A 27,746-nucleotide genomic window follows, 5' to 3' on the forward strand; every position below is an offset into this window, starting at 1 on the left:
TATGTGCAGGAGACAAAACTGATTTTCTTCCAAATAAAAGATCAGGTATAACTCGGTTCTGGCGTTCTATTTTGACCATGTGTAAAAGTTTTCGCCTCTCGTCAAACCGCTGTAGCATAAGTGAAATATTCTTAGGTACGGCGTAAAACACTGGTCAAATAAATGAATAATTCTTGTCAAAGTGACTAAGTTTAATTCGACAGGCCATGATGGTCGCTATATAAGTGAAATGTTTTTTTTTTAGTTCAACGTAATCTAATGCAAATTTAATAAATAGATCAACCTCCCATCAAGGAGGTCGGTGTTAGTTCAAATCCAGCTCATGCTGGCTTCCTCTCCGGCCTTAAGTGAGAAGGTCTTCCAGCAATCTGTGGATGGTCGTGGGTTTCCCCCAGGCTCTGTCCGGTTTCTTCCCACCATAATGCTGGCCAACGTCGTACAAGTGAAATAGTCTTGTGTACAGCGTGAAACACCAAACACCAATGAAATAAGCAAATCAATCAATAAATCAACCAATCATTCTAGAAACCTTGATTTTTTTCACACGTCGCGTAAGATCAACGCATTTATGTGTAGATAAATCAACATGTAGTGCGTTGAAACACCAAGTAATGATTTACAGCATTTATTGTAAAAAAAAAAAAATTCGGAAGCCACTGACAACCACACATAAAATGAATCATGGCACAATTGATGAGACAAACAATTCAGCGTGAAAGTTAAAATATTAAAATATTTCAAGGATAAAATTGAACATGGTATTGAAGTAAATTGAACGAAATTTTCTATCAGCATATACCAATGATTAACATTATTTGACACACTCTTGCGTATTTGCAGAAAGGTGTGAACTTTATATTACAGATTATTTTGAAATATAATCAGGTATAATCTTCCATATATTACATGGACAGAACAAGCTTAATGGCGATAACAAAAATGTCGAAAAAAACCTTTTTACCCCTTATTCTGAGGACTTTTTTCAGCTGAAAAATGGCTTTGAAAGCTTTTCTGACTGTGTTTGAGATTACTGGGAAGCAAAGAATTGAAATTTAAGTGTTTCATAACTAAGGATTCATTCTATCACTAAACCAGTTTTAAAAAAAATACAAATTAAGACCATTCGACTGGTTTCTGTGTACTCTCTATCGATCAGAAAACGGTGAGACTCTTCGATACAAATAACCGCGGTGCCCAATTACAGTGGAAATATTGAACTAGACAGTCGAATTTTTAAATATTTCATGTATATATATTTTTTAAAATAATTTTTCAAGTAGTTCGCACAGATTGTTCGACTGATTTGTACTATAAATCACCAATCAGGATTTTAAAAGTTACAAGTACCTTTATCAAGTTGGAAAATATCAGTGCAATCTGTTACAATCTGTGCAATCGTTACAGTGCAAGTAACGACTAGCCGCATATAAGCAAAGTAATGCAGTCATATTATATATAAATAAATAATATGCTGTCAAGCGTGATATTGCTTCCTAACAATTTGAATGATGCGTCGTAAAATCAATTTTCGGAAAAAAGCTTTTGATAAACAGAACACCATCTATACAAAAAGGAAATATAAATGAAACATTTTTAATCAAAACAGTTTACAGTTATTATTGATCTGATATACATCTACTGAGTGTCAGGCAAGGCTTTGGTACCTCAAGTTACATTTATCTAATTCAGTTTCAAGAAACGATTATAGTGGTTAAAGTGCAATCGAATGACAATAGGAAAATGGGATCTACTCTGTTGTGTGTTGCTTCTGGCTTCCGATTCAAATCCCAGTATTATTCACGGGTTGGAAGTCAAATGGATCCACTAAAATGTTCTCCGTTTCAGACCAGTTATCTCCCTTGTCTCACACTGACTAGGACATTTCTGCCTGCCCTGTGTTCGGCAAAGTACCTGTGTTTAATAACGTAACTATTTTAAAAGCAAGGACTTAGGACTTTAACTGGCCCAGCCTTGATTTTAGCATTGGAAAAATAGTTCTATACATGGACAACAATGCGAAAATTATACCTGAAAATGATAGATTCTTTGTTTCACAAAGATCATTCCTGTTCTAATAATGTTTTGTATTTAACTCTGTCTGACAGCCGCTGTCTCTCGTGGAAAATAGTTATTTCAGACTGCATTGGAGTCATAGAGGTGCCTTTACTCTGCGTGGAACACTGACAGGTCTTACCAACATCATAAAACCGTACCCCAGCTGTTCTCTTTTTCACACAGTTCACAACACAAGGGCACGCTGTCAAAATTCCCAACAAAATGGCAGCAGCTGGTAACATGATACACAAAAACGAGGTACTGTGATAAAACGGCCACACAACGTTGCTCGTCCAGTCAGCTATCGCCGTCATGACCACATGGCATGCGGCGAGAAAAAGCGCGGCGAAGTTCATTGTTGATTGCGTAAAGCGCCTCTCGCGCCAGTTTAGGGTGTTGCGGATTCCTGGAATGGTAGAAAACGCTACCACGCATACAGCCACGGTGGCTAATAGTCCTAAAAGTAGCCCGGCTTCCCCTTTCCAGTTCATCCATTCGGAAACAGTCTTCGTGGAAGATTTTGTGACATTACAGCGTCGGTCGTCGCTCAGCGTCTCGTACAACGCAGGGAAATAAGTATTGTTTGTAAGGAGAACGGACATCAGTACATGCATGCCCATTAGAACCCAGCTGAACATTCCGAACTGTGTCTTTGACGAACTCCACTTTTTAAACCAGGTCGGTGACTTTCGCGAGCCCCCTACAGATGCCCGCACAAGCGTCCCTAAAGGGCCGGGAATTTGCGCTAAGCCCATGAGAGAAATCGCCGTAAGACAGAGAGGCTTGTTGATAACTTTTAAAAATAATTGATTCCAACTTTCAGTCCGTCTCTCAGCAAAGATCATGAGAATCACGTAGATTAACCACAGATTGAAAATTGCCACCGTGACGAACGCAGCTCCTCGCCATTCCGGAAACAGCCGCAGGTTATAATTTTCTATCTCCCGGGCGGCTTTCAGGGAGCCAGTGTCGACGGGATGAAACCCCATATTCGTAGCCAGTCTTGACACAATATCTTTGGCTTCCATGTCACTACCGGCTATCAGCACCCGGCTGTTGTCCCGCATTGCATTGCGCTTCATCTCACACGCTGGAATTGTGTTAAAAGCCTTGACCACGCGCGCAGCCGGAAACAGCGTAGATAGATACTCGGCGTAAGACTGGTCCTTTGATTTTGTGGTGGCTAATCTATTGGAAACATCCACGAGAATTTTCGACGAAAAAAGCGTCCTGTGTGAAAACAGCGTGTCTTTGTAATTCTCGGCATGAATCGCCAATATTATTATGTTGCATTGCTCGATGCACTCCGCCACTGAGGTTATGTTGAAGTTGCAGAAGCATTGGTCCACCAACAGATTTCGCATCTCCGGCTGCCGACTGCCAATGATGACGTCATATCCGCTGCACAAGAGGCGATTCGTCACCGCTGCTGCGAAACTTCCAGTACCCACAATCCCCACTCGCTTGATTGGTCGATTCTGAGGTTTCATTTTGTCCTCGTTTAATCCTAGACTGAAATCATCTGGCTGCAAAGACAAGACCATCAAAATCGTGAATAACAGTGGTTTGTACAATATAATTAAGGCGTATATAATATACAGTCACATATATGATACCCCATTTATTTCACTGCTAAACGGACCAACAATGTCCGTTATATTTTATGACCTACAGTAATGCCCTCGAGTGTTCGAATCATGCTAGCTCGACAGCAGCTTCAGGTGAGGAGGTTTGTCAGTCAACAGGCAACGGGAAGTGATTTCTCTGGGACTATTTCAGCTTGTCAACTATCATACACTTGAAAGATTCTTAAGTAAGGCGTTAAACACAATTCATAGTACTAAAGTGAGAAAGTCCTCGTTTATGCAAGACAAAACAAAGGTTTACGGCCGCTACGACAGTAACTACAATATACAACACTATCAAGCTAAAACATCTGTATCAATGCACGTGCCAGAGGTCGTAGGGAAATATCCTTGTGAAAACATAAAATTTAAATCAAATTAAAATGTAAAACACGTAAATACATGTAAACAAATCTTGCCTAACCGAAGTTTGTTTCGTGACAAATTGGGCCCTGGAGGTTGTCACATCAAATTAATGAACAACACAATAATCAGATAAAGAAAATGTCTAAAAAGTTATAATTCTTCATACACACAGTGTGCCTACAGCAATAGAATACATAGCAGTTACCGAACCGTTACAATAAACGTTCAGACTCACGCTCGATAAAGACGAAAAATAAAATAGTCTTCAACACTCGAATGAAACAGAAACGCTGAACAACAGTCTGGTTAACCCCTTACACTTCAACCCAGCTGACATATAACGATATAAGTTCATCAATGCTAACCCTAGGTTTGAACTTTAGGTCCACATTTAACAAAAAAATAAATAAATGTGTCATACAGATTAAACAAAACAGTAAATCTCGTTACGTGGATATGTATATATTAAAGAATTTCTGACGCCACTCGTCAAAGTGGTTGAGAGAATGAGTTGAAACGCTGCTGAAGACACTTTGGTGAGTGTCCGAAAGTCAGAAATTTTTCAAGATCAATACATAATGAGCGGATGCCAATGCTTTGTTTAATCTACTAATACCTGGCAGGTTCAAAGTATTCATTCAGAAATTTAATTTAATGAATTGGCTTTCAGTGATATAATTTGGACGAGAAAGGGATATTGTACGCCAACAAAAGAACACCGAGCACCCGAGACGCGTGGAGCAGCACAAGCTGATTAAATGGTTTAACACTCGCATAAATCAAGGCGGATTTCATTGTTTGGCATACGTGATGATGCGGGTATTTAAGCGCCTTTACACCGAAGCGTGCGTCACTGGGGCTAAGTGTAACAATAAGCTGATTGTAGATAAGTGTTATTTGACATGGCAAAAGACAAGGCGATACACGTAGTTTTATAGATCAGACAGGGTATATTTGTTTGCTAGCTAGAGAAGTGCCTGTAATACGTTACGACGACTTTGCTTGTTCAGACAGATGTAAAATCAAAGGTTACGTACGTTTTGACTTTGTTTACAACAGATTTTGATGCCATGAAATCGGGTGAGTGTAAAATACTATAAAAAGACTTACAGCAGAGATAGCAAAGCCAGGTCGGCGACGAAAGAGTGATAATTTTAATGTTTTGTTTTGTTTTTGTTTTGTTTTGTTTTTTTGTTTTTGTTTTTTTTTTTGTTTTTTTGTTTTTTTATTAATTTGTCATTTTTTCCCCTGGGATTCTGGTGAGAAATTACACCTGTCCACGTACTACGGTTGTATCCTTAATTATTACGTAGGCCTGTTTGAATTTTAAGCATCGTAGAATACACCTTGTCGAATACTGACATGAATAGTCAAAACAAACGCCCTATTGCACATGATGACGTAAATAATAAAGTGATCGTGCTTCATCTGTTTTTAAAGTCATGATCAGACTTCAGTTCTCAACCTGTAGTCGAAGGCTCTGCGTTATGTCTTCATCGACACGGCTCTTCGGTTTTCCTCCCACCATAATGCTGGCCTATGCCGTAGAAGTGAAATATTTATGAGTAGGGTGAAAAACGCCAATCAAATAAATAAATCAAATCATCGACAATGAGTTAATTTCAAGTATATACTGCAATATGCTACTCGACCTGTGACAAATATTCCATATGAACACAAACCACATATGCTGTTGATGTCAACATACCAAAAATAGACATCAAGGTTAAACCTTTTATGTCGGATGATGGGTTGTATGCAAGCTTCAAACCATGCAGACAAATAGATACGCACATCGTAGACATGAAATATCCCTGAGTATTGTAAAATAATCTAAACAAATGAGTGAAAATAACATATAATAAAGGTACGAAGTTGATAGTGAAGTTGGAAGTTGTTGACATGAGATCATATACACATACATTAGTAATTCAACGAAATGCAAACTTCTTCCTAACAGACTGGGTAATAACTGAGACCCGTTTGAAGATAAATATGTGTAACATTTTCCAGCCTTTTGCAACTCGAATTCAAAAACTGATTAAGTCTCCACCAGATTTTCTAAAGAAGGATCTGATTGACATATTTGAATAGTTTAGAATGTCGAAATCCCTGCATTTCTTAATTCCTTAAGTCGTTAACCCGTTTTCATGAAATGATATATAAAAACATCAAAAATAATCAGCTTAAACATATAGGTCACATTCACTGAAAATTTAAAAGGATTCTTCACCTTACAGAGAGGGTAGCGCATCTTCTATCAGCGAGACGCGATAAAAGCAATCGTTGACTTGAAGGAGATAAGTTCAATTTTTCACTCTACACCAAGAAGCCCAAAACGTCTTCTATAGCTTGCCCCGATCTATACATCAATGAGGACGAGTCCGTGTCCGCATTTGATATATCCCGGTGGACTTCCTCTTTTGGTATTATCGCGGCCGGGGTGCGCATGTGCTTCGCAGGGAAGTGATGGTAAGCGAGCCAGCCAGCGTGTGGGGACACCACAGAGTGTTTGCATTGTTCCCGCAATTTTCTCCACAGGTTTCCCACCCGGAAAAGACGCACCTTATACAACACATCTCCTAACTTATGAATCTCACTTCTGCTTAACTAGATTGGTGGCGGGTAAAACAAGGTCTATATTTATCGTTGTCTTCACTAGATGTTATGTCCCGTGTAGAGAGAACACGACTTGACAATTACAGGCGGAGTCAGCCACAAGTTCATTAATCCACACGGTACGCATCTTTTAAAGTGAAAGACAACTACTAATGAATGAAGCGTCAGCAGATATGTAGGGCGTCGCAAACACTTTTTGCTCTCCAAACCGAGTATTTGATGATGGAACAGCCAGTTTGCATACAAGAATGTCCGATAAAGTGAGAAGTGAATAGCCGCTTATGCCGCACAACATTTAAATATGGTCCATAACGTCTACCTTATATAGGATTCCAGCACATGGTCTTATTTACAGGTGTTATTCGGGCAAACACAATGTTCTGCACACAAAAGCAAAAGCGAAATATCCTCTCCCCATCTCGATCGGCATATATTCAAGGCAGCTTGGAACATTTCACATAAAAGACATCATACAGGTTCCAGAAGTGTAGTTTACATTAGATATTGTTATGAATGAATGAACGAATGCGTAGGGTTTAATGTCGTACTTAACAATTTTCCAGTCATATGACGCGAGGAGTCATTAGGTGTGTGTACATATACTGTATCGCCAAGGTGAAGAAGCGACTGAAGTATCATACCGAAGACACCAGACATGACACCCCAACCATTCACATTGTACTGGCAGGGCCATCAAGTCCTGTTTCCTTGCTCTAACCTCTCGATGACGCAGCAACGAGTGCCATTTTTAAAGTCTTTGGTATGATTCGACCCGGTTTGATCCCGGAACTCTCCCGAAGTCGCTGTATTGTTAAGATTTATTGACTTTATCCATTATATCAAAGTGTTTCGTGATATATTCAATACCTCATCACTTAGGATGGTCCTATTTATGACATGTTATGATCTGTAGATGCTAGTTTCTATTAACTAGCAGAGTTGCTATTAACACAGCCTGTCAGAACCACAGAAATGAACGACACCACAGGCTTATATAAAGTTACTTGTCTTACTTACAGTCTGTTTCCAAATAATCATACCGCATTACGCGCTCTCTTCCATTGTCTCTATAATTATAACCCAATTCATAACAGAAAGAAAGCCGTATTTTTAACTTGTCCGGACCCTATATTTAATTTGTCACAGCGGGTTCTTTTTCCTTTCCCTGCTATTTATATCACTTGCCTGTGAACATTGCTCGTTAAGGAAGTCACTAAAACCTCTATAATTTACGTGCAAACTATCACATTTTATTTAAAGCCATTAAGTGGGATAATTGATTCAATAGAGATCGATAAAAATATATAGGCCCAGTATAGATTGGTATAGTATATGATGAACTAGATGGAAGTTAGATAGACTATGTATTTTTAACATCTAACAGAATGTCTTCCACTGATGTTCCCTTGTAAGTAGCATATTCCTATTGAAAATGGTTTCTTTTGACGAGATATTTCCCGCTCAACCTCCGTATACACTGATGCCGAGCTGTCCAGTGTTTGGTCTACCGAGTAACGAGAGAATTTGCAGCAGTCACTGATTTAATTGGGGGGGGGGGGGGGTTTCGAGTTCGATATCTTTTGTCGTTAACGGTAAAAACACTTCTACTGTGGTCGAAATTGTCTTACTGGTCACCTCTCTCACCTTTTCCTAGAGGCACAAATGACACCGCTTTCCTTCAGAGATCACAAACGTTCAGCTTCTCAATTTTTTCTGTCATTAGTCAACTCTAAATTCCTTGTGACACTTCCTTCAGACGCCCGTGTTATAGTGAAGGTTATCAAAACTAGTTACAGTTTTTTTACCTTCAACTTCGTACTCGAATCTCCCCCAATGAAAGACGAGATAGCTGTTTAATGGTCACGTGTAACGGCCTCGTGTCAATTTACCCCAGTCAAGGGTTTATTCTTACTGTGTATTTAAATGATTAAATAGTACCACACCCCTCGAACTATGGATTAATAGAGACCGAAGTGCTACGAGGAGAAACCATCGTTATGTGAATGAGAAAGGATATTAAAGTTAAGTTGAACCCTTGCGGGGAAAAGCAGTAAACTAAATCTTCCAATCGGGTTAAGGCGTCTCTACAGGTTAATTATGCACGATTACCTATTTACACACCCTAATGAATGACTGGGCAACAAAATGCTATCAAGAAACAAACAAACGTACATTGGAAGGAAATAATGATACTTCAAGCGTTTTTGCAACAAACATGTTTTTGTGTATATTTATGCACCATTGAAATTCTGTCTCAAAAGATGGGAAATCTGTTTTTTGATGTTCGTATGTCATTCTCATTTGATTCTCTATTTAAATGATATGACAGGTCACATTTATCCCTCCATTTATAGGCGACAGGGGCACCCCAACCAGACATGACACCCCAACCATGTTAAAATGTTAAAATCAGCATATAACCATGGCAGAAACGTCTTTCAAACTATACGTCCTAACAAACAGATGGATATATAGATGCTATGATTTGAATCTACTGCGAGTTAAAGATGATTGGAATTTTCCGCATGAGATTTGATGGATTCGTTCCGGAGAAGTGAGAAAGCGCAGCGGGAATTCTCGCGGTCCGTCTTCATGAACATCTATATAGTCAAGCATTCTTCTCCACCAAGATAAGCGGCGACACCTCGCCTATATACGAGATAGTAGGCCTATTTGAAGGACAAATAAATGGCAATCCGATATGTAAAAAGACAACTTTGTGGAATCAAGCAGCCTTACACTCCTAATTAATCTCCTAATTTTAACAGAAAGTCTGTTGCCTGAGTGGTGCCAGAATGTATTTTGTTATTATACCTAGTCGCTTTCCTCCAACCACAATGACGGGCGCCGTCGTATAAGTGAAGTATTCATGAGTATACGGCGTGAAACACCAATCAAATAAATAAAATATAATCATGGCATTCGCAGATGATTTGAGTAAAAGAATAAGAATTCAGATTAAGAAAAGTTTATAAGAACGATCCGTTTCAAACCTGCGCTGGATAAGGACACTGGATGTAGTCGAAAATATGAGGAAAGTTTTGTTCATCGGTGTTCGGACAAAATTTCCGCCAAAATCTAGTGGCACAAAAAACTGTTTTGTTTGCTTTTTTTTATTATTTATTTTTCTTTTTTGATGTTTTTCTTTTTTTTCTTTTTTTTTTTGATTTTTCAGGACACGTTAATTTAAACATGACAAGCCAGTAATCAAGCTAATTTCAAATCCTAAGTATGACGTAGACCTACATTTGACTTGACATATATTTGTTATGATCTCTGAAAACAAAGCCGTAAACAAAAATGTTATGTCCTGAGGGAGACTTCTTATATTTGCTATTTTATAAGTACAGCCTTTATACTAATCACGGCCATGATTTAAAATGAAACTTTGCGGTGGTCTTTGTTCTTGCGTAACACGTGCTATACGCTGGTCAGAGTGAAATCAAACAAGCAGACGACTGCATGGCTGAAGGTCACGTGACGCATATATTCACACATAGACACGCGTGAAGACCGTGTTTGTGTAGGCCGACATGAGTTTGCATAAAGCTGATATGCATTTGGATCACTACATGTGGCCATACCACACGAGGCCACTCTAATCTTTTTTCCGAGGCTGGCTTTTTTGTTTGTTTGTATTTCTTTTAATTCAAGCCATGTAGACATATACGCCGCTGATGTTGTGACGTCATCAGTGAGTCCCTTTATCCCCAAGATTACCCCTTCAGTTTCTGATCAAGCAGAGAGTAATCGTGTAAACAGGCATGCTGAACATCGGCGGAAACTTGTAAAACAAGAATTATTCAGGCGATTATATACATACCGTGACACGCTGCCGGCTTCGGGATATTAATCTGATTGGTTGAATCATGCAATGGGACGCCATTTCCTTTCGTAAGGAATTGAACAAGTGCCATTCCACTGCCGCTAACACATGTACATTGTGTGTCTGCATGGTGCCGGAGTGACGTGGGTGGGGTTGGATGATGTAAATATTAATGAAAGAAACATTGACTCAGACTATTAGGATTAAATGAAATACTGAAAATTATTAACCATGCAATCAAAAACTTTTATAATGATATAGATAATTCGGTACGTGTTATTAGAATCCACTGATAGATCTGGTTTCGTTTTTCTGTAAAAAAAAAAAAAAAAAAAAATCCGATATTTTCCCAATCTACCCTTCTGATTTTTGTCGTGTTAATGACATCACAGATTACATCTTTTCAATATCTGAGTAGGACTAAATGATAGAAAAATTTAACGCCCCAAAAAGTATGCATTAAATGTTATATAATGATTGGTATCCAAACAATCCATCGCAAATTCTCCGCACAGGTCTACATTTAATCATTTGTTGTGTCGTCGCTACTTTAAGCTGTCTGATGTACGTGTTACGTGTATCATGGATTTTGTCGACCACACGTTAAAGATCACAGGGGAGTGAAACTATTCGAATTAACAAGCATTCCGAACACATGCCATTGGCTAACCGATCTGGGAAATTTTGAAGGTTCACACATTACATCTTTTTCATGCTAAATACTGGGCTTAAGTATATGCAAACGAAAGAAAAATATTAACATGTCAAAAATATACGCTGAATGTTTTGCATCCAAAGTTCTCGGTAATCAAGGCCTATGTATTCATTTGTTGTGCCATTGCTGATTTAATCCGGGGGATGTGCGTGCCACCATGGATTGCGTGTAACAAAAGTTAGACAGCATATGTAAGAGAAACTTTACGAAAAACCAAGAAACCTGACCATATGTGTATCTAGCTAAATGAAGACGTTACAACAAATCCTGCTAAGCGATGAAGGGATTTCCAGGATGATCACATTGTACACACACACCGCAAGACTGGTTTCCGCCAAACCAATAGGTTCTAACCATAACACCCCCACGAAAGGTTGCACAAATGTAATGTCAGGATAGTCACAGCAAAAGCTGCACAAATATAATGTCAGGATTGTCACAGCAAAAGCTGCACAAATGTAATATCAGAATATTCACGACAAAAGCTGCACAAATGTAATGTCAGGATTGTCACAGCAAAAGCTGCACAAATGTAATGTCAAGGATTGTCACAGCAAAAGCTGCACAAATGTAATATCAGAATAGTCACGACAAAAGCTGCACAAATGTAATGTCAAGGATTCTCAAAGCAAAAGCTGCACAAATGTAATGTCAGGATTGTCACAGCAAAAGTTGCACAAATGTAATATCAGAATAGTCACGACAAAAGCTGCACAAATGTAATGTCAAGGATTCTCAAACAAAAGCTGCACAAATGTAATGTCAAGGATTGTCACAGCAAAAGCTGCACAAATGTAATGTCAGGATTGTCACAGCAAAAGCTGCACAAATGTAATGTCAGGATAGTCACAGCAAAAGCTGCACAAATGTAATGTCAAGGATTGTCACAACGAAAGTTGCACAAATGTAATATCAGAATAGTCACGACAAAAGCTGCACAAATGTAATGTCAAGGATTCTCAAAGCAAAAGCTGCACAAATGTAATGTCAGGATTGTCACAGCAAAAGTTGCACAAATGTAATGCCAAGGATTCTCAAAGCAAAAGCTGCACAAATGTAATGTCAAGGATTCTCAAAGCAAAAGCTGCACAAATGTAATGTCAGGATAGTCACAGCAAAAGCTGCACAAATGTAATGTCAAGGATTGTCACAACAAAAGTTGCACAAATGTAATATCAGTATAGTTATGGCAAAAGCTGCACAAATGTAATGTCAAGGATTGTCACAAAAAAGCTGGACAAATGTAATGTCAAGGATTCTCTAAGCAAAAGCTGCACAAATGTAATGTCAGGATTGTCACAGCAAAATCTGCACAAATGTAATGTCAAGGATTGTCACAGCAAAAGCTGCACAAATGTAATGTCAGGATAGTCACAGCAAAAGCTGCACAAGTGTAATGTCAAGGATTGTCACAGCAAAAGCTGCACAAATGTAATGTCAAGGATTGTCACAGCAAAAGTTGCACAAATGTAATATCAGAATAGTCACGACAAAAGCTGCACAAATGTAATGTCAAGGATTCTCAAAGCAAAAGCTGCACAAATGTAATGTCAGGATTGTCACAGCAAAAGCTGCACAAATGTAATATCAGAATAGTCACGACAAAAGCTGCACAAATGTAATGTCAAGGATTGTCACAACAAAAGTTGCACAAATGTAATATCAGTATAGTCATGGCAAAAGCTGCACAAATGTAATGTCAAGGATTGTCACAAAAAAGCTGGACAAATGTAATGTCAAGGATTGTAACAGCAAAAGCTGCACAAATGTAATGTCGGGATTGTCACAGCAAAAACTGTACACATGTATTGTCGGGATTTTATAGGAAAAGGAAAAGTGCCCTATGCATTTATATGCATTTCACTAGAAACCCATAATCGCTAGACACAATTCCAAAACGATAAAAGCAATTTCGCGTGGAAAGTAGACAGGCCTACACGGGTATTAAATCATATAAAGTATGTACATAACATTTTAACATTTCCTTTCCACATAGTCGTGAATCCAGTATTTTATATGCACTGTTGCTTAACGCCATAGTCAAAACGTTTTCACATATGGCGGTAGTCAGTTTTATGGGTGAAGGTAACCGGGGTGCCGGCGAAAACCACCCGACCTTTGGCAAGTTACTGACGAGCTTTCTCACATGTGACGTAGGTCTACAGACATGAGCCCAATATTGGTGAAAGACAGGTTTTCACGAGCGTCGTCGACCGCGTATATTTTTTCAAAGGTCCCACTCTTTGTGACAGTGAGAGGATCAACATATTCTGTGTCGATGGTCGGGCTTAAACCTGCACCTCGCGATTGAAAGGCATGATATTTAAAACACCACTGGTGGAAGTCAAACGTCACACTCCAATGCATGCTTAAAATCTTGAGCCATATATAAGGGAATGTGTATGCCACCGATATTTGCTGGGTTTTTTTACTGTGTACTTGTAAACGGCAATGTGTTCGTGCAGTGAGTACCCCCAACAGGACAATGAGTACCATTGTACACATATGTGTAGCTCAAGATGTAAACAGGATGTAAAACGCGATGTATCATAGGAACACAATTTGGTACACATTAAGAGTATAGTGGCATGAATATGGTGTACATAAGGTATACACATTAGTGTTTCTTTGCACATTTGTTACAATTAATGTGTACCTGTGGTACACAGCTTATGTATCTTTTTTTACACACTACTTTTAGAGAGTACAACCGTGAGCGACAAAAATACATGCAACCATATTAACCATATTAAGTAGATACAAAAATAAATTTGTACATAAACCTAAAGATATAACAAGGTGAAAAAAAAATAAGATTCGAGCTTAAAATTACAAAAAGATAATACATGCATACAAATCTTACCAAACCCATGACTATGGATTACCGAGGTCTTCAATCAGTGATCACCCTGGAATGTTTTCCGTTCGAAAGCCAGTTGTCTATACATGAGAATATACGGCAAAAACAATCGCTACTTAAGTAGTCCGTTTGCCCACGTGACGCATCAACACCACGTGACGTCGCTCGTGCGGCGCAGAGCTATAAAGATCAACGTCAAAGAAAGCAGACGTGATAAAGAAAAACAAATATCTCATAGCTGCCTGGCGATATATGCGTGCACAAAAAATGCGTAAGCCGACAAAAAAGGCTGCATGTCATTGTGAAAAACACCCAGATACAGAGGAGTTCATAAATGAATTACAATAGAGAGTTTACAGGGAGTATGTTGAGTGGTAGAGAAGACTGACGCCGCGAACACCGATTATTTTGTTATAGACGTTAATAAGAAGTTCTATGCGTATACAGTAGCAATAATTCCCAGCCATGAGATGGACATTGTGTAACATTTATAAACAATTCATTTAAATAATACTATATGGGTTTTTTTTTAAATAAGAAATTTTAAAAAAATATGCAGGATTGTTTATCTGGGAGATGCTGAACTTCTCGTTAGCAGTTCTTGTACTGCCTGACAAACGTAAATGTACAAGTTTTCCACACCTGTAATTTTTTACTCTGACTGTCTGTATGTTCAGAAATTCGACGGAAGGCTTCCTCTTTCTGAGCGTCTTGCAACCATCTCCGCCTCTGTTCCTATATAAGTGGATCCCCAAGATTTCCCACGGCGGGGTGGTGAACTAGTAATAGGTGGCTCCGGCGTTTAAAAATTACATATACATTGGAATGGCAAACTCATCCCGAATATCGGAGATATTGGAAAACCAGTGTATAAAGCACGTAGTCTGTTCTGAATTTTAGCTCAGATTCTGCGATTTGGCAACACGATGATAGGGCCTATCAGCAATTTGCAAAAATGGTGTCCAGTTTTTCAATGGTTATTGAGGTGGCTATGCTAGCATACCGAGTAGTATGACTACCGTATCAGACCCGACCTTTCCATCTTCGGAAAACTAGAAAGACGGGTCAAATAAAAAATAACAGACAATAAAACTACGTCATAACCGTGAGACTCGGATTAACAAAAACGTCGTCTCTACCGCGCACTGACCCCTTGCCATCGAGCTATCGATTGTCAAACTGACGACAATACATGCACCCATATACCTTAGTTTTTTATACAGCTCAGTTACCTATGCATATTTGTATGTCTAGACGCAAATAAGTATACACATCACAAGAGGGTGTTTCGCCTGAGAGTCCTCAAGTGCGAGTGACGACGCCAAATTTACGAATATTTAACCGAGATATATAAGACTAGTGTTTGGTGTTAAAGTGCATCTCGCACTCGAACTAGTTTTGGACATGTCAAGGCGCCCTAGCTTTCCTGTACACGTCTGCATTCACATGCATTAAAGCATGTCCAGTGTGATCCAGGATATGCACATGATTTATTGGTGTTCACTTAAGATTTTGACATCGTTTCTGACAATATATTAAACAATTATTGCTAAACAATGAAATGGGGGTATTTTTCCGGCGCAATGGCGATTCGGGTCCAAGCTGGATTGATCAGTGTTTTCTGTTACCAGCCTGTCCACAAAGCGGCAAAAACAATAAACTACACAGCTAAGGTTCGAATTACTTTAGGCGGGGAAAGATAATCAACACGTTTTTTCACCAACAGCATATATACCCATATCAAAACAATCATATCAAAACGTTTATGTCGCACACAGATAGCACACTTGTATGTTAAGCCTTGAACATTTAAATGGTTTGAACACATCCTGTATATATAGAAATATAGAGATTTAGTGGAATTATCAGGCCTTAGAGAACACATATACCCTATACCCCAATACAAACGAGTGCCGTACCCTGTTTCGCAGGGCGTAAAAGACTGGTGAAATAAATAATAAATATAAAAGCCAGACGTTCTAAAGCTCTTCAGGCTGATTAACAAAATTAGACTGTTGTATATCACCTTATTCCATAGCTTACGAATGCTGTCACAGGGCGTGTGCACTCATATCATTGCTATAAAGTGAATGTATAAAACTTCAGAGGATTTTCACAAGGCGCACTAAGTGGCTTTTCCCTTCTCATTGTATATACTGTATATCTACGGAGTGATTTCGATTTCTGCCATTAACGACCGGCCATTTTTCACTTACGATGGCGATCAGTTACTTTTATGGGTGGAAGATACCGAATTGCATGGCGTAAACCCCCAACCCTGGCCAAGTAGAAGAGTATGACAGACTACAGAAGAATTATTGGCTCTGAAAGTAGATAGTTAACTAGTTCACTGAATGGCTGGTTCTTCTCTTCAGTCCAAAAAGGCCATGTATAGTAGTCTACCTGAGTGCTTATAAATAAAAATTTATGCCGAATTTTGAAATATGTGAAGTTACTGCTTGCCTCGCAATGTGCGCAAAAAGCAAAATTTTCCTGAGAAAAAAAAAAGATTACTATTTCCCAGGTTCATTTGCATAATGTCAAACTTTTCTATTACGATGATGAGACAAGACACAAAACACAAAGAGTCTTTCTAAATTTCGAATAAATTGATGGTCTTTGTGTATGAAGTTGGTATTATAACACGTTTGGACTAATGACTTTATAGATCAGGACCCAATTGTTCAAAACTGGTTTAAAACTTAATACCAGTTTTAACTTCAAGCCAAGTCTTGAATTTTGCACTTAGCCTAAGGAAAATTGTGTCACATTATGTTAAACATGAACTAAAACTGCTGCGGTTATACCATGTCTTTAGACAACAGCATTGGCTGCAGAGTTGGCTTAAAAATTAAATATAAAATATGACATAATACCGGTATTAGCTAATACACGTACATACCTCTTGACAATTAACATCTATCTGCGCAGTGGTTTGTAAATAGCTACGTGGTCCATACCCTAATATCGCTGTATAGGCAGGTATATGGTGAACTGGTCGGTCGAGACAATGTGTGTGGCTAAAGCGGCTGACCACTGACCTGTGGATAGCGTGAGATATCGAGATATCGTATTCTTGTAAACTGACCACAGTTCACATCTCGGCGTGTGGTGTAAGATTTTGGGCGCGTACAACACTGTCCACCCTTCGCCTTATTACCCAGGTTTCCCGGTGAGGGCACGAGGGCCAGGGAGTCTTCGGTACAATCCCGCCCTACCGTACCGGTATACAGACACCTGTCCGTGAAAATTTGACCATATATTCTCCAGTTAATAACGCGTTTCCCCCTCCTTGCTAGCGACCACTTATTCCTATACGTGTTAGATTTTCATGTATGCCGTCCTATTTGTACTAAATTTGGCCAACCCGGAAATTGGTTGTTCAATGATAACGAGGTAAAGGGAGCGCCCCCATGCTGCCTTCAGTGCTGTTCGTGCAGATACATTTTCTTTTCCAGGATATCGGCTTCAATTACCTAACTTGGAAAACATTTAAAATAGAATACTCGTCAATAATTCTCAGCAGGTTTTACATTAATACTCGAATACCATTTGTCATTTTTAGCAGAAAATCTCATAATAATACCAGTTACCGATTTTATTAAAATGTATTATATGGTATCAGTTGCCAAATGAATAACTGACAGATTATGGCTTTGGCGCCAAAGCGGTAATATCACAGCCGTTTTGGAGAGAGAACACATTACGATTCTGGGCGTCATAATAGATACTCGTAGCCCTGACGTCAACAAGAAGTCAGTAATCACAACATAAAGTTACAAAACAATGTTCAATACAAACAACAATGCAAAGAACTAAGGAAGTATATAATGTGGAAAGCGCAAATCGCACAAGGAGAAACAGTTTACAGTGATGCCAGGGAAAGATGCAAAGAAAATTCTAGGCGCGTAAATTTAATCTGCTTGCTAAACGATGCCAATAACAAGATACATTCAAAACAAAAGTACACAAAAACTGAGACCATTTTATAATCGGCTAAAAGTAAACAAATATCAGTTTACACTCAAAGATCTTTATAACATACTTAAAAGTATAGAATCTAGCAAATCTTTGCTCGCACGATAATTATATACTGGCATACAGGCAAAATATCTTCTTTTACATGCATTGCACATAAACAGTGACGTATTACAGAAAAGAACAAAAGGGTACAGCGGATGGACTGGCTTCCTTTTAGGGGAGCAATGTTCCTCACAAAAATAGACTGCGGACAGTCTTCTATGAATATATTGTGGCGTACATTAGCTATTCGAGGCGAAGAGCGCCAATTCCAATCACCACCCCCTTCCCTCGCATGACGTCTACTGTGAATATTGACAAACATTCAACTGGTGGAATAACCCTATATATGATGGATTCTTATACCGTATTTTAGGGGCAAGGAAAACGCTAAAATAAATATCTGGCAGATGAAATATAATTAAGGCGTATATTATAGAGAGTAAAACCAGAGCAGCGTTGACAGTGTGACAGCTGGCAAATGATCACACGTAACTGGTAAAATACGAACTCTTGTCCGCTGGTAATGGTCACACGTAACCGGTGAAAGACGACATTTTGTCAATTTACCTCAGTCAGGGTTTCACTCTGAGTCCGCTGGCAATGGTCACACGTAACCGGTGAAATACGACATTTTGTCAATTTACCTCAGCCAGCGTTTTACTCTGAGTCAGCTGGCAAATGATCACACGTAACCGGTGAAATACGGCCTCTTGTCAGTTTAACTCAGTTAGGGTTTTATTCTGTGTATGTAAATGCTTAAACAGTATCAAATGGCAAAGACCGTTAAACACGATCTTAGAAAACAGTTCGATTCATTATTATTTATTTAGAATTTTTAGAAAGGAGTAAAACTTATCTGATTGGTCAGTGGTCTGTCAGGGTTCAGTAGGTATCAATGACGTCACATCTTTTGGCTCAGAAAAGTATTTCAAGTTGTTTATAGGCGAATGCATTCGTAACTTTATGCGTATTATAAGCATTCTGAAAGCAGAACTCCAGCTATATGTGTGTATTAAGTGATAAAAATTCTATCCTGATGCGTTTAGTAAAGAAACACTTCAGAAAAGACCACCCTAGAGAATTATATTTCAGTTGTATATTTCTCGGTTGACAAATTCTAAAAAAAAAAAAAAAAAAACATTACCCGGAATATGTTTTTGTCTTCCATCTGAAATCTACCAAAATGTTGGTGTTGTCTTTGTGTTTTACAGCAGCTATTATTGTTTCGCACCTGAACACTATTATTAAACTGTATGGCATTTAACTAAGAATCAATAATGTGCGTGTGCGTGTGCGTGACATGTAGACCTATATTTTCATAAACCTTCGGATGGTCGCGGATTCATCCGCGCTCTGCCGGGTATCCTTCTAGTATGAACCTGGCTGCCGTCGTATAAGTACAGTATTTTGGAGTACGGCGTAAAATATCAAAAGAATTAAATAAATAAATACTAACTAAATATGTAACAAATATAACTTTCAGCCTATAATTCCGCAACGCAAAACATGCATGTCAGTGCTAATTATAAATAAATAATTAAATACCGGCTAACATATCTTTATATCGTGTTTTCATCGAAATATATTATTCTCCGCCATTTAGTTGTCAAGCACAAAAAGTAATATAAAAATATCCTGGGATCTAAAATTATGGTTTTGTCCTTTGATGGCGACTATAATTTGAGAGAAGAATGAGTATCACAAAACAAGTGAAAAAACGACGTCAACAGCAAACCACGAAATTTCTCTATCTGGATTATCATTCTATGGAGATGAATTTGTTTCAAAAAGAAAACCCAGCTAAATACGTCATTTGGAATTTGAGCATCGTCATGAGAGAACAACAGGTCTATAATTTCGACAGTCTTTCAAAGTAGGTATTGTGTTCGGCAGCAGCAGATACGAGCCAATGACGTCATCACCCACGTGATCGGCTGAGTACAGGATTAGGATCATGGCTAAACTTGTGGTACGGATGAAAACTCAACAACAACAATATAAATCAGCTTTTGTTGCGTGGCTGTTAAATATATCAGCCATGCACATTTGAATTAGGTTGCATTTATGGACAGATTTTCAATTAAAAAACCAACTGCCCACATTTACATTGACATCAGTTCGCTCAAAAAATTCATCTGTTAATTCTAATAGAAAGTCTGTTGCCTGAGTGATGCTAGAATGTATTCTGTTATTGCAGCAGATTATTTTGTTAAATATAACACACAGATTCTGTTAATTCAACAGAAAGATTCTATTAGACTAAGAGGATATTGTGTTGAATATGACAGAATATTGCGTTATAATAACAAACTACATTCTAGCATCACTCAAACAACAGATTTTCTGTTAAAAACAGGTTAAATTTTTTAGTGTTGTTTCGTTTTCTTCTGTGAGAAACTTCAATGACACAGCCGGAAGCCGAGGAACACGCTACGTGTGACACGTTGATATGTTTGCCGGCCGTCCGTGATGCGCACCTCTCACCGGAGGTCGCTCAAATCTGCGGGACGGAATAACCCGAAATTTCCCGAGGCACTAATTTGGAAAAAAAACCTTTAACCCACTTCAAAGCGCATAAAACTCACAACATTTGGTAAAGACATAGTAGGGTGTCTCCTGTTAATTTCGGCGGCCTACTTTTTCACACGCTTCAGTCTGACTCAAAAAGCAGTTATTGCCAATGCGCATGACTTTCAGTTTCGTATGGGGGAACGACCTAGCTTTCGCTGATTTTCTTTGGTAGCGATATGCGTGCTTTTGAGGCATTAGTATCCTACAGGTTATTGGTGAAAGAAATTTTCCAGACTCTATAAGTCGGGACTGCATGTGTGGTACAAACAATACATTAGCTTCCATGCAGAATTCACCAAACGGGAACCGTGGAAATGGACAAGACGGAGTGGGTTGAAGCCCACCCACTTTATTTAAGAAAGGAGTATTATATGAGACGTCGAGCTTGGTCAGTACTTGGATGGTGACCGCTCGTGAACACCGAGTGCTGTAGGCTGTTGTCATTTAACCTGCGGATGGTTGTGGGTTTCCCCGGGCTCTGCCCGGTTTCCTCCCACCATAATGCTGGCCGCCATCGTATAAGTGAAATAGTCTTGAGTACGGGGTAAAACACCAATCAAATAAATAAATAAATATATTATATGTTGATAAAAGGGCTCTGGACCCTGGACTAAATTGATAGTGAGCACTTGACAAAGGAAAAACAAACATTAAACACAAAACATGGTAGTTCCAGGCATTTACATGAAGGGCTTACAACATAAATCGACCGCTTTATTTGTCAGCCCTCACGTGATGTCATTTTACGTATTTAGACTTACTTATCCAGTACAGTGCACAGGAAATTTATTTCCTATGATAACGTTGAATCGAACGAAGACAAAAACTTCTACCATTTGGCTTGGTGGCCTAAGCGAAGGGACTTTTTTTCTTTTCACGTACAGGGTGTTATTTTGGTCACGTGGTTGAGGATATGACGACTGTTCATTGGTTGATTTGCTTTTCGCCCTGAACATCTCAGAAGCCTGTCAACATTAAATACAGGCACTCTTCTAAACATTACCACTCCCAAATACATCTATACCTTCACAAAATTACACTTACACCCTTTAAACATTTAACTTGTACAAGTGAGAAATGTATCAGGCGCATAAGACAGGTAAGTCCAGTATGATGCACCTTTGACCATTTGCAGGTCCTAAATATTGTTTGATTAGGAATGAACACCTGGACGTTCAAAGAGCAGGAGATAACTGATGAAACGAAATGTAAACAAAGTGCCAAAATTGTCAGCCAAGGCAGAACTATAGAAACAGGATATATCAACTTGATATCAGGTGTGTGCAAGGGTGATTTCGGTCAGTCCGTACGGGCGTGAATCTTGTTTAAAGTCTGTCCACAATAAATCGGTCCGTATATCTACGTTTAAGTATAGTATTTGGACTATAACTCGGTAGGTGTAGCGAGATTACCTACCATATTTATTCTAAAAATTCGTCCGATAAAGTTTATTTTAGAAACAAATATAGACCACAAAATATTAATTTTTGTCCTAAAACTTTCATTTTCATCTTAGCAGGATATCATCCTATATACCTTCCGAATAAACGTGAAAACACTCCTCTAAGATCGATAGATCTCTCCGAATCTGGCAAAATAAGTCACTGGACGAAATTCTAGCTTCTTTACAGTATATTGGACAAAACGTACACTGATCTCTAGTCTGGTGAGAAGTCTGGCAAGTAAGCATGCGACACTTCCGTGTATGTACGGGTAACGTATAGATGAGCAAACATAACCATAGTGTGAAACCATCAGAACTAGATTAACCTGTGCATGTCAGATCAGCAGCATTGTGTGACTGATAGCACAGCGTATATAGCCAGGCCTTTGTGTCACCAAAGCTCAATCAAACAGTGGGGTGGGGGGGGGGGGGGTTACAGGTTAAAGAAATGCCCACATACGCTATACTAGTCAAAGTATTCCAGATTCGGTTGGTGTTTCTTGAAAATACGGTTGTAAGAATGCTTGAGAATACAATAAGACTTTTTCACGACTTGTTTCATAGCTGGTTAGTTTTGACTGACAAACTGGAACTTATTTTAAAGTGGAACTTATTTCAAAAGTGGTTTTATCTCAGAACTGATATATTATATCAGCAATGGCATTTCATGTGAAAAATGGATCCTACAGATGACGTTTCATGAAAATGGTGAGCTGAGAATCTGGCCGGGGTGCATTTCGAAATTTGCTTTCCAACTTTTCCAGTCAGTCAGTTTCCATATATCTAACTGATTAAACCATGTCTAAACCTTGTGTACACATCGTTTTCTTCATCACATCAGATCACCATTTATCCAATTGCAAACATATTGAATATAAATGCGTTGCCCCGGGAGACGACTTAGTCAATAAGGTCTCGTGTTCGAATCCAGCCGCCGAAAGAATTTGTTCACCTGGCGGTGTGTGGTCTATTCCCCTCGGCTCTACCAAGTTTCAACCAGCAACAAATCTGTCATATTCGTCAAGTGACATATTCTTCATAGAGGTATAAAATATCAATCAGTTAATCAAATGGGACTCGATAGGCCAACCTTGCTGTGGAATAAATTCAAGAACTCGATCAGACAAATGGTCACTCATAGTACCGATAAAATCTGCCCGTTTGTAGGTTAACCTCAGTTAGGGTTTATTTTAACTGTTCGGGTATATGATTAAAATGTGTGTATGAATGTTTTGAAACTACCTGTAGGTATTGTTAAAAGTACATTTATAACTTACCTGTAACCTCAAAGCTACAGCAGATACCGAGAAGTGTACCCGAAGTAGAGGACATGCGTATATGTATCTTCAGAATATTGACTTACAAATTAAAAGTTGCCGATAGGTGCTATTCATTTGTGTAAAAGTTGAACGTTGTCGCGCAGAATGGAGACAGGCGGAAATGTGTCTGCCTGTGACGTCGAATGTTCTAGAGATGTACCGAAACGGTCTGGAACTCAGAGTTTCGTTCCACAATGCTGATAATGACTTTCTAGCTGTAGGCGTCTGCTATCACGATGAAGGATCAGGTCTTGGTCTGGTGGTTTGTGACTAATTTCCTTTCAGGTCGATAAGAAACAGTTGCTCAGCCCCTAGTGCCTCAGCGACATTTTAGCCAATGTAACTAACGGCGTACAGCATAGAGTGTAAAACCAGAGTGGCTGGCAAATGGTCATATGTAACCGGTGAAATATGACCTCTAGTCAATTTACCTCAGTCAGGGTTTTATTCTGACTGTTCATTTAATTCATAAATATTAACAACTTACACTCCACCTAGCACCATCCATGGCTTAAGCAAAATTAGGTGAACAAACATGCAGTGATTTTATGTAATTTATTAGACGTTACTGTTCTTGAGGACTCTCGTATATAGGGCCGTTCACATGGCCTTACACAAAGTTCGTTTTGGTCAGGAGATCACCAGTTAGTTTTCCCTTTGATCAGTGTGACATGCTTTTGTATTCGTCATATAATGTGTGAAAGTGCACACCTGAATACAGGTATTGCGATTTCCTCCACCAAAACACTAATTGTTATCGTATACATGGGAAATATATGAGTACGGGGCTAAATACCAGTTCTTCATAGAAATAAACACTCGTGTTCAAAACCTAGCTACAACATATGAGGCAATAGTTTAGATCACGATCTATATGCATTAAAAGCAGTTTGTGAAAAAGGATCTCCACATATAATATCAGCTCGATTTTTCCAAGAAAAGAAAAACAAATCGCGCATATTACAAACATTTTAGGTGAATAAATAAACCGGATATACTGATAACGTCAATGGAGAAAAACTGAACCTAAACGTTCAACAAAAGCGATGAGCTGATATGTTACGTAATACACGGGTGGATAAAATTACCAACAACCCTTGGACATTAGAACTCTTTGTTGTCCTACGCATTTGTTTCGGTTTTGGTTTGAAAAGCACTTTAAAAACACACCCATTTTGTGTCAGTGGAATACAACATTTACGAACTAGGCAATTCCACCTCGATCTGACGCAGTACCATTGTCATCGGCGAAGGAAAATAGGTGACACTCTACAGCATACGATTTGTATCTTTCCGCTAAAATTAATTAAAAGTTCACTTCTTTCGATTATTGATCAATTCTGTCGTTAATGTGTAGCGTCTTCAGGTCGTCCCACACGGAAATGATTTTGCTCTACCGGTAGGAAACAAAATCGATGAGCGGATATTAAAGATTGACACCAACATTAAATTAAATGCCATGGCAAAGAGCAAATTGGAAAGGTGTGCAACATATTGAATGAAATTGGCTAAAATGTACAAAAGATCGTAAAGAGGCTATAATGAAGGTTTTTGGCCAACATCGATCAGCCCAAATCTAATCAATGTTTGGCTATTATTTTAGAATTAATAACTCAAATAATTACCTTACCCAAAATATCAACCTCGTCTGTCCACATGTTCACGTTCAAAATCGGTAATTAAATCAGAAAATATGTTTTTTTTGGGGAGGGGGGGAGGGAGTCAAAAATTCCTGTAAAACAGAATTCGACAAAACCTTGGTATGCCAATCTTGAACTTATTATGTACTACACAATACTAAACACATGTGTCTGAGTTTCATTTAATGATTTTAAAACGTAATGGGAAAAGGCGCTCACGAGTACGCCTGTCATAAACAGGAGTGCAATATGTTTTGCAATGCTGTAAATACTTTTGACAACGTTAATGCGAGTCACTCCACAAAAACGCAATACACTTGACAATATCACGCAGTGATAGTCTCACCACAATGAAGAAATATTCAAATGGCAATGTCACTTCTAGTCACATCACAGCTATGAAATACACTCGGCAATGTCAGTTCAAGTCACATCACAGCTATGAAATACACTCGGCAATGTCAGTTCTAGTCACATCACAGCTATGAAATACACTCGGCAATTTTAGTTCTAGTCACATCACAGCTATGAAATACACTCGGCAATGTCAGTTCTAGTCACATCACAGCTATGAAATACACTCGGCAATGTCAGTTCTAGTCACATCACAGCTATGAAATACACTCGGCAATGTCAGGTCAAGTCACATCACAGCTATGAAATACACTCGGCAATGTCAGTTCTAGTCACATCACAGCTATGAAATACACTTGGCAATGTCAGTTCTAGTCACATCACAGCTATGAAATACACTCGGCAATGTCAGGTCAAGTCACATCACATCTATGAAATACACTTGGCAATTTTAGTTCTAGTCACATCACATCTATGTAATACACTTGGCAATTTTAGTTCTAGTCACATCATAGCTATGAAATACACTTGAGACATCATCACAGCGATGGAACATCAATATGATATAAACCGTCCCCGATAGCAGCCTCCGCTTCGGGAGCGGTAAATCCATGGTCAATCCTGGGTCGAGTCACACCTAAGACCTTAAAAGAGTTGTAGCTTTCTCGCTTGGCGTTCAGCATGAAGGGGATAGTGCAACGACTGGTTGACCCATATCAGTATAATGGCTCGGGCGGGGTGGCTTACTTGCCTTCGGTAAGGCGTCTCAGTGAAGAAGCATTAGATAAAAGAGCGGTGGAAATTCGTCCTGCAACAAGGAGGCACATTACATGCACTCTAAGGGTTCCTTCGTCGTCATATGACTGAAAAAAATGTTTAAGTACGCCGTTAAACCCCAAGCACTCACTCACTCACTCTCCCACTCAATCAATGTGATGTTAATGACCAGAACAACATCAAACATGTGGCGTATGCGTACACTGTGTGAGTAAACCGAGTTGATTGACCTTTGACACACATGCCTACATGGGAGCAGGTTGGCCCACGCAAGACGAGATAGCATTGCACTTAACATCACTACATTTCTTTTCAAGCTAATTCTACTTTAACCATAATGTTATAGGACCAGTAGATGATTTTACTTTTTAAGTATTTACATGAACAGCTAGAATTAAACCTTCACTGAGGTAAATTTATACAAGATATGACATTGTCGTCCCTGCTGGCCTTTAATGTCGGGATGGACCGACCAACAGGAGACTGTATTCCATCCAGGGTGGGAGAAAAGGCTGCGTAACTTACCTTGGGTGCGTGGTGACCCTTGTGGGGTGTTTCATGTTCACAATAGGATCGCCCAGGGTAACGCCCAGTGGTGGCAAGAACGTGGCACGGACTTCAGGGTGTTTGTGTACAAGATGGTATATGACTGAGGTGCTTGTCGGGAACAACAGTTCACTATTACCCCCTGATCTGTGTTTTGTGGCTGGTACTGATATGCCTACCGAATCCACGCACATCACCTGTTCACACCAGCACACCTGCCTATACAGCCATCTTAAAGACTTGATTGATGCTCAATAATGGCCAGTAACAGTGGTCAGTTAATTACACCAGCAAAGGCTGGGCTAATCCATGCGACTGCGTAGTAGTAAAGAACCTATATTTCACTATGTATCCCACCTGAATTTCTTCAAGCCAACCAGAAATGGAGATACTGTATGCATATAGACGCATACTAAAGAGCTGACCTAAATGTTACAGTCCAGTGAAGGCCTATACACATGAACAGCCAATGTTATACTGACGTCTGATATTTAAGGTTTCCGGATTTGTGCATTGAATTCATAATACACGATATACATACATATACGTGTAAGTGTATATAGGTTTATTTCTGCGCAGAAAAAATTTAATCCACAGGTGTAAATCGGCGGGTAGCCCTATTCTAACAGACACTTGCAAGGCGTAACGGTCAGAACTTAATTCACAGCCAAACGTCAAATTTTACATTAATTTCAGCTGATATTTCGCACAGAGTCGTTACAGTTGTGCCATGCAGACATCTCTGTCAGCCGTTTTTAATATATATATACTGCATTCCACTCCCGAGAGACCGGACTGCATCCAGAATAGACTCAGGTATTAAGAGTAGACATTTTTCAAACATTCGTGCATAAAAATTGCCGGTGTGCAGTTTCTCAACATGTATTGTACGTCTTCCGATTAGCAAGATGGTCGCCTTAAAATAGCAGAGCATAACTACATGCTGTTTATACTGAGCACGAGATCCACGTATCAGAGATTAAATGTCCACTCTCTTTTTTAAAAC

General features: G+C 39.0%; 1 protein-coding gene across 10 annotated transcripts; it reads right to left on the reverse strand.

Moving 5' to 3' along the window:
* Nucleotides 1-1,253: 1,253 nt before the first annotated feature.
* Nucleotides 1,254-27,166, reverse strand: LOC135479125 (metalloreductase STEAP4-like). 10 transcript variants are annotated; one of them, XM_064758871.1, is made up of 2 exons: nt 26,720-27,166; nt 1,254-3,581 (listed from the first exon to the last, which is right to left on the reverse strand). In XM_064758871.1, the coding sequence occupies exon 2, from the start codon at nt 3,543-3,545 to the stop codon at nt 2,061-2,063; it is 1,485 nt and encodes a 494-aa protein (XP_064614941.1). In that variant the 5' UTR covers nt 3,546-3,581; nt 26,720-27,166; the 3' UTR covers nt 1,254-2,060. The 10 variants fall into 10 exon arrangements, 9 of the variants coding, with proteins under 9 accessions (XP_064614941.1, XP_064614945.1, XP_064614944.1 ...); XM_064758875.1 differs by lacking the exon at nt 26,720-27,166 and adding an exon at nt 21,422-21,446; XM_064758874.1 differs by lacking the exon at nt 26,720-27,166 and adding an exon at nt 17,108-17,496.
* Between the last annotated feature and the right edge of the window lie 580 nt (nt 27,167-27,746).

The sequence above is a fragment of the Liolophura sinensis genome, chromosome 12, assembly GCF_032854445.1.
Source record: "Liolophura sinensis isolate JHLJ2023 chromosome 12, CUHK_Ljap_v2, whole genome shotgun sequence".
Taxonomy (NCBI): Eukaryota; Metazoa; Mollusca; class Polyplacophora; order Chitonida; family Chitonidae; genus Liolophura; species Liolophura sinensis.

What these genes read in the sequence shown, in the direction of transcription:
- LOC135479125 (XM_064758868.1), bottom strand. Translation starts at nt 10,620, where the DNA reads ATGCAGACACACAATGTACATGTGTTAGCGGCAGTGGAATGGCACTTG. An exon ending in GAAGCCGGCAGCGTGTCACG is followed by an intron (nt 3,582 to 10,488) that starts GTATGTATATAA and finishes TTGTCTTTGCAG; the next exon opens with CCAGATGATTTCAGTCTAGG.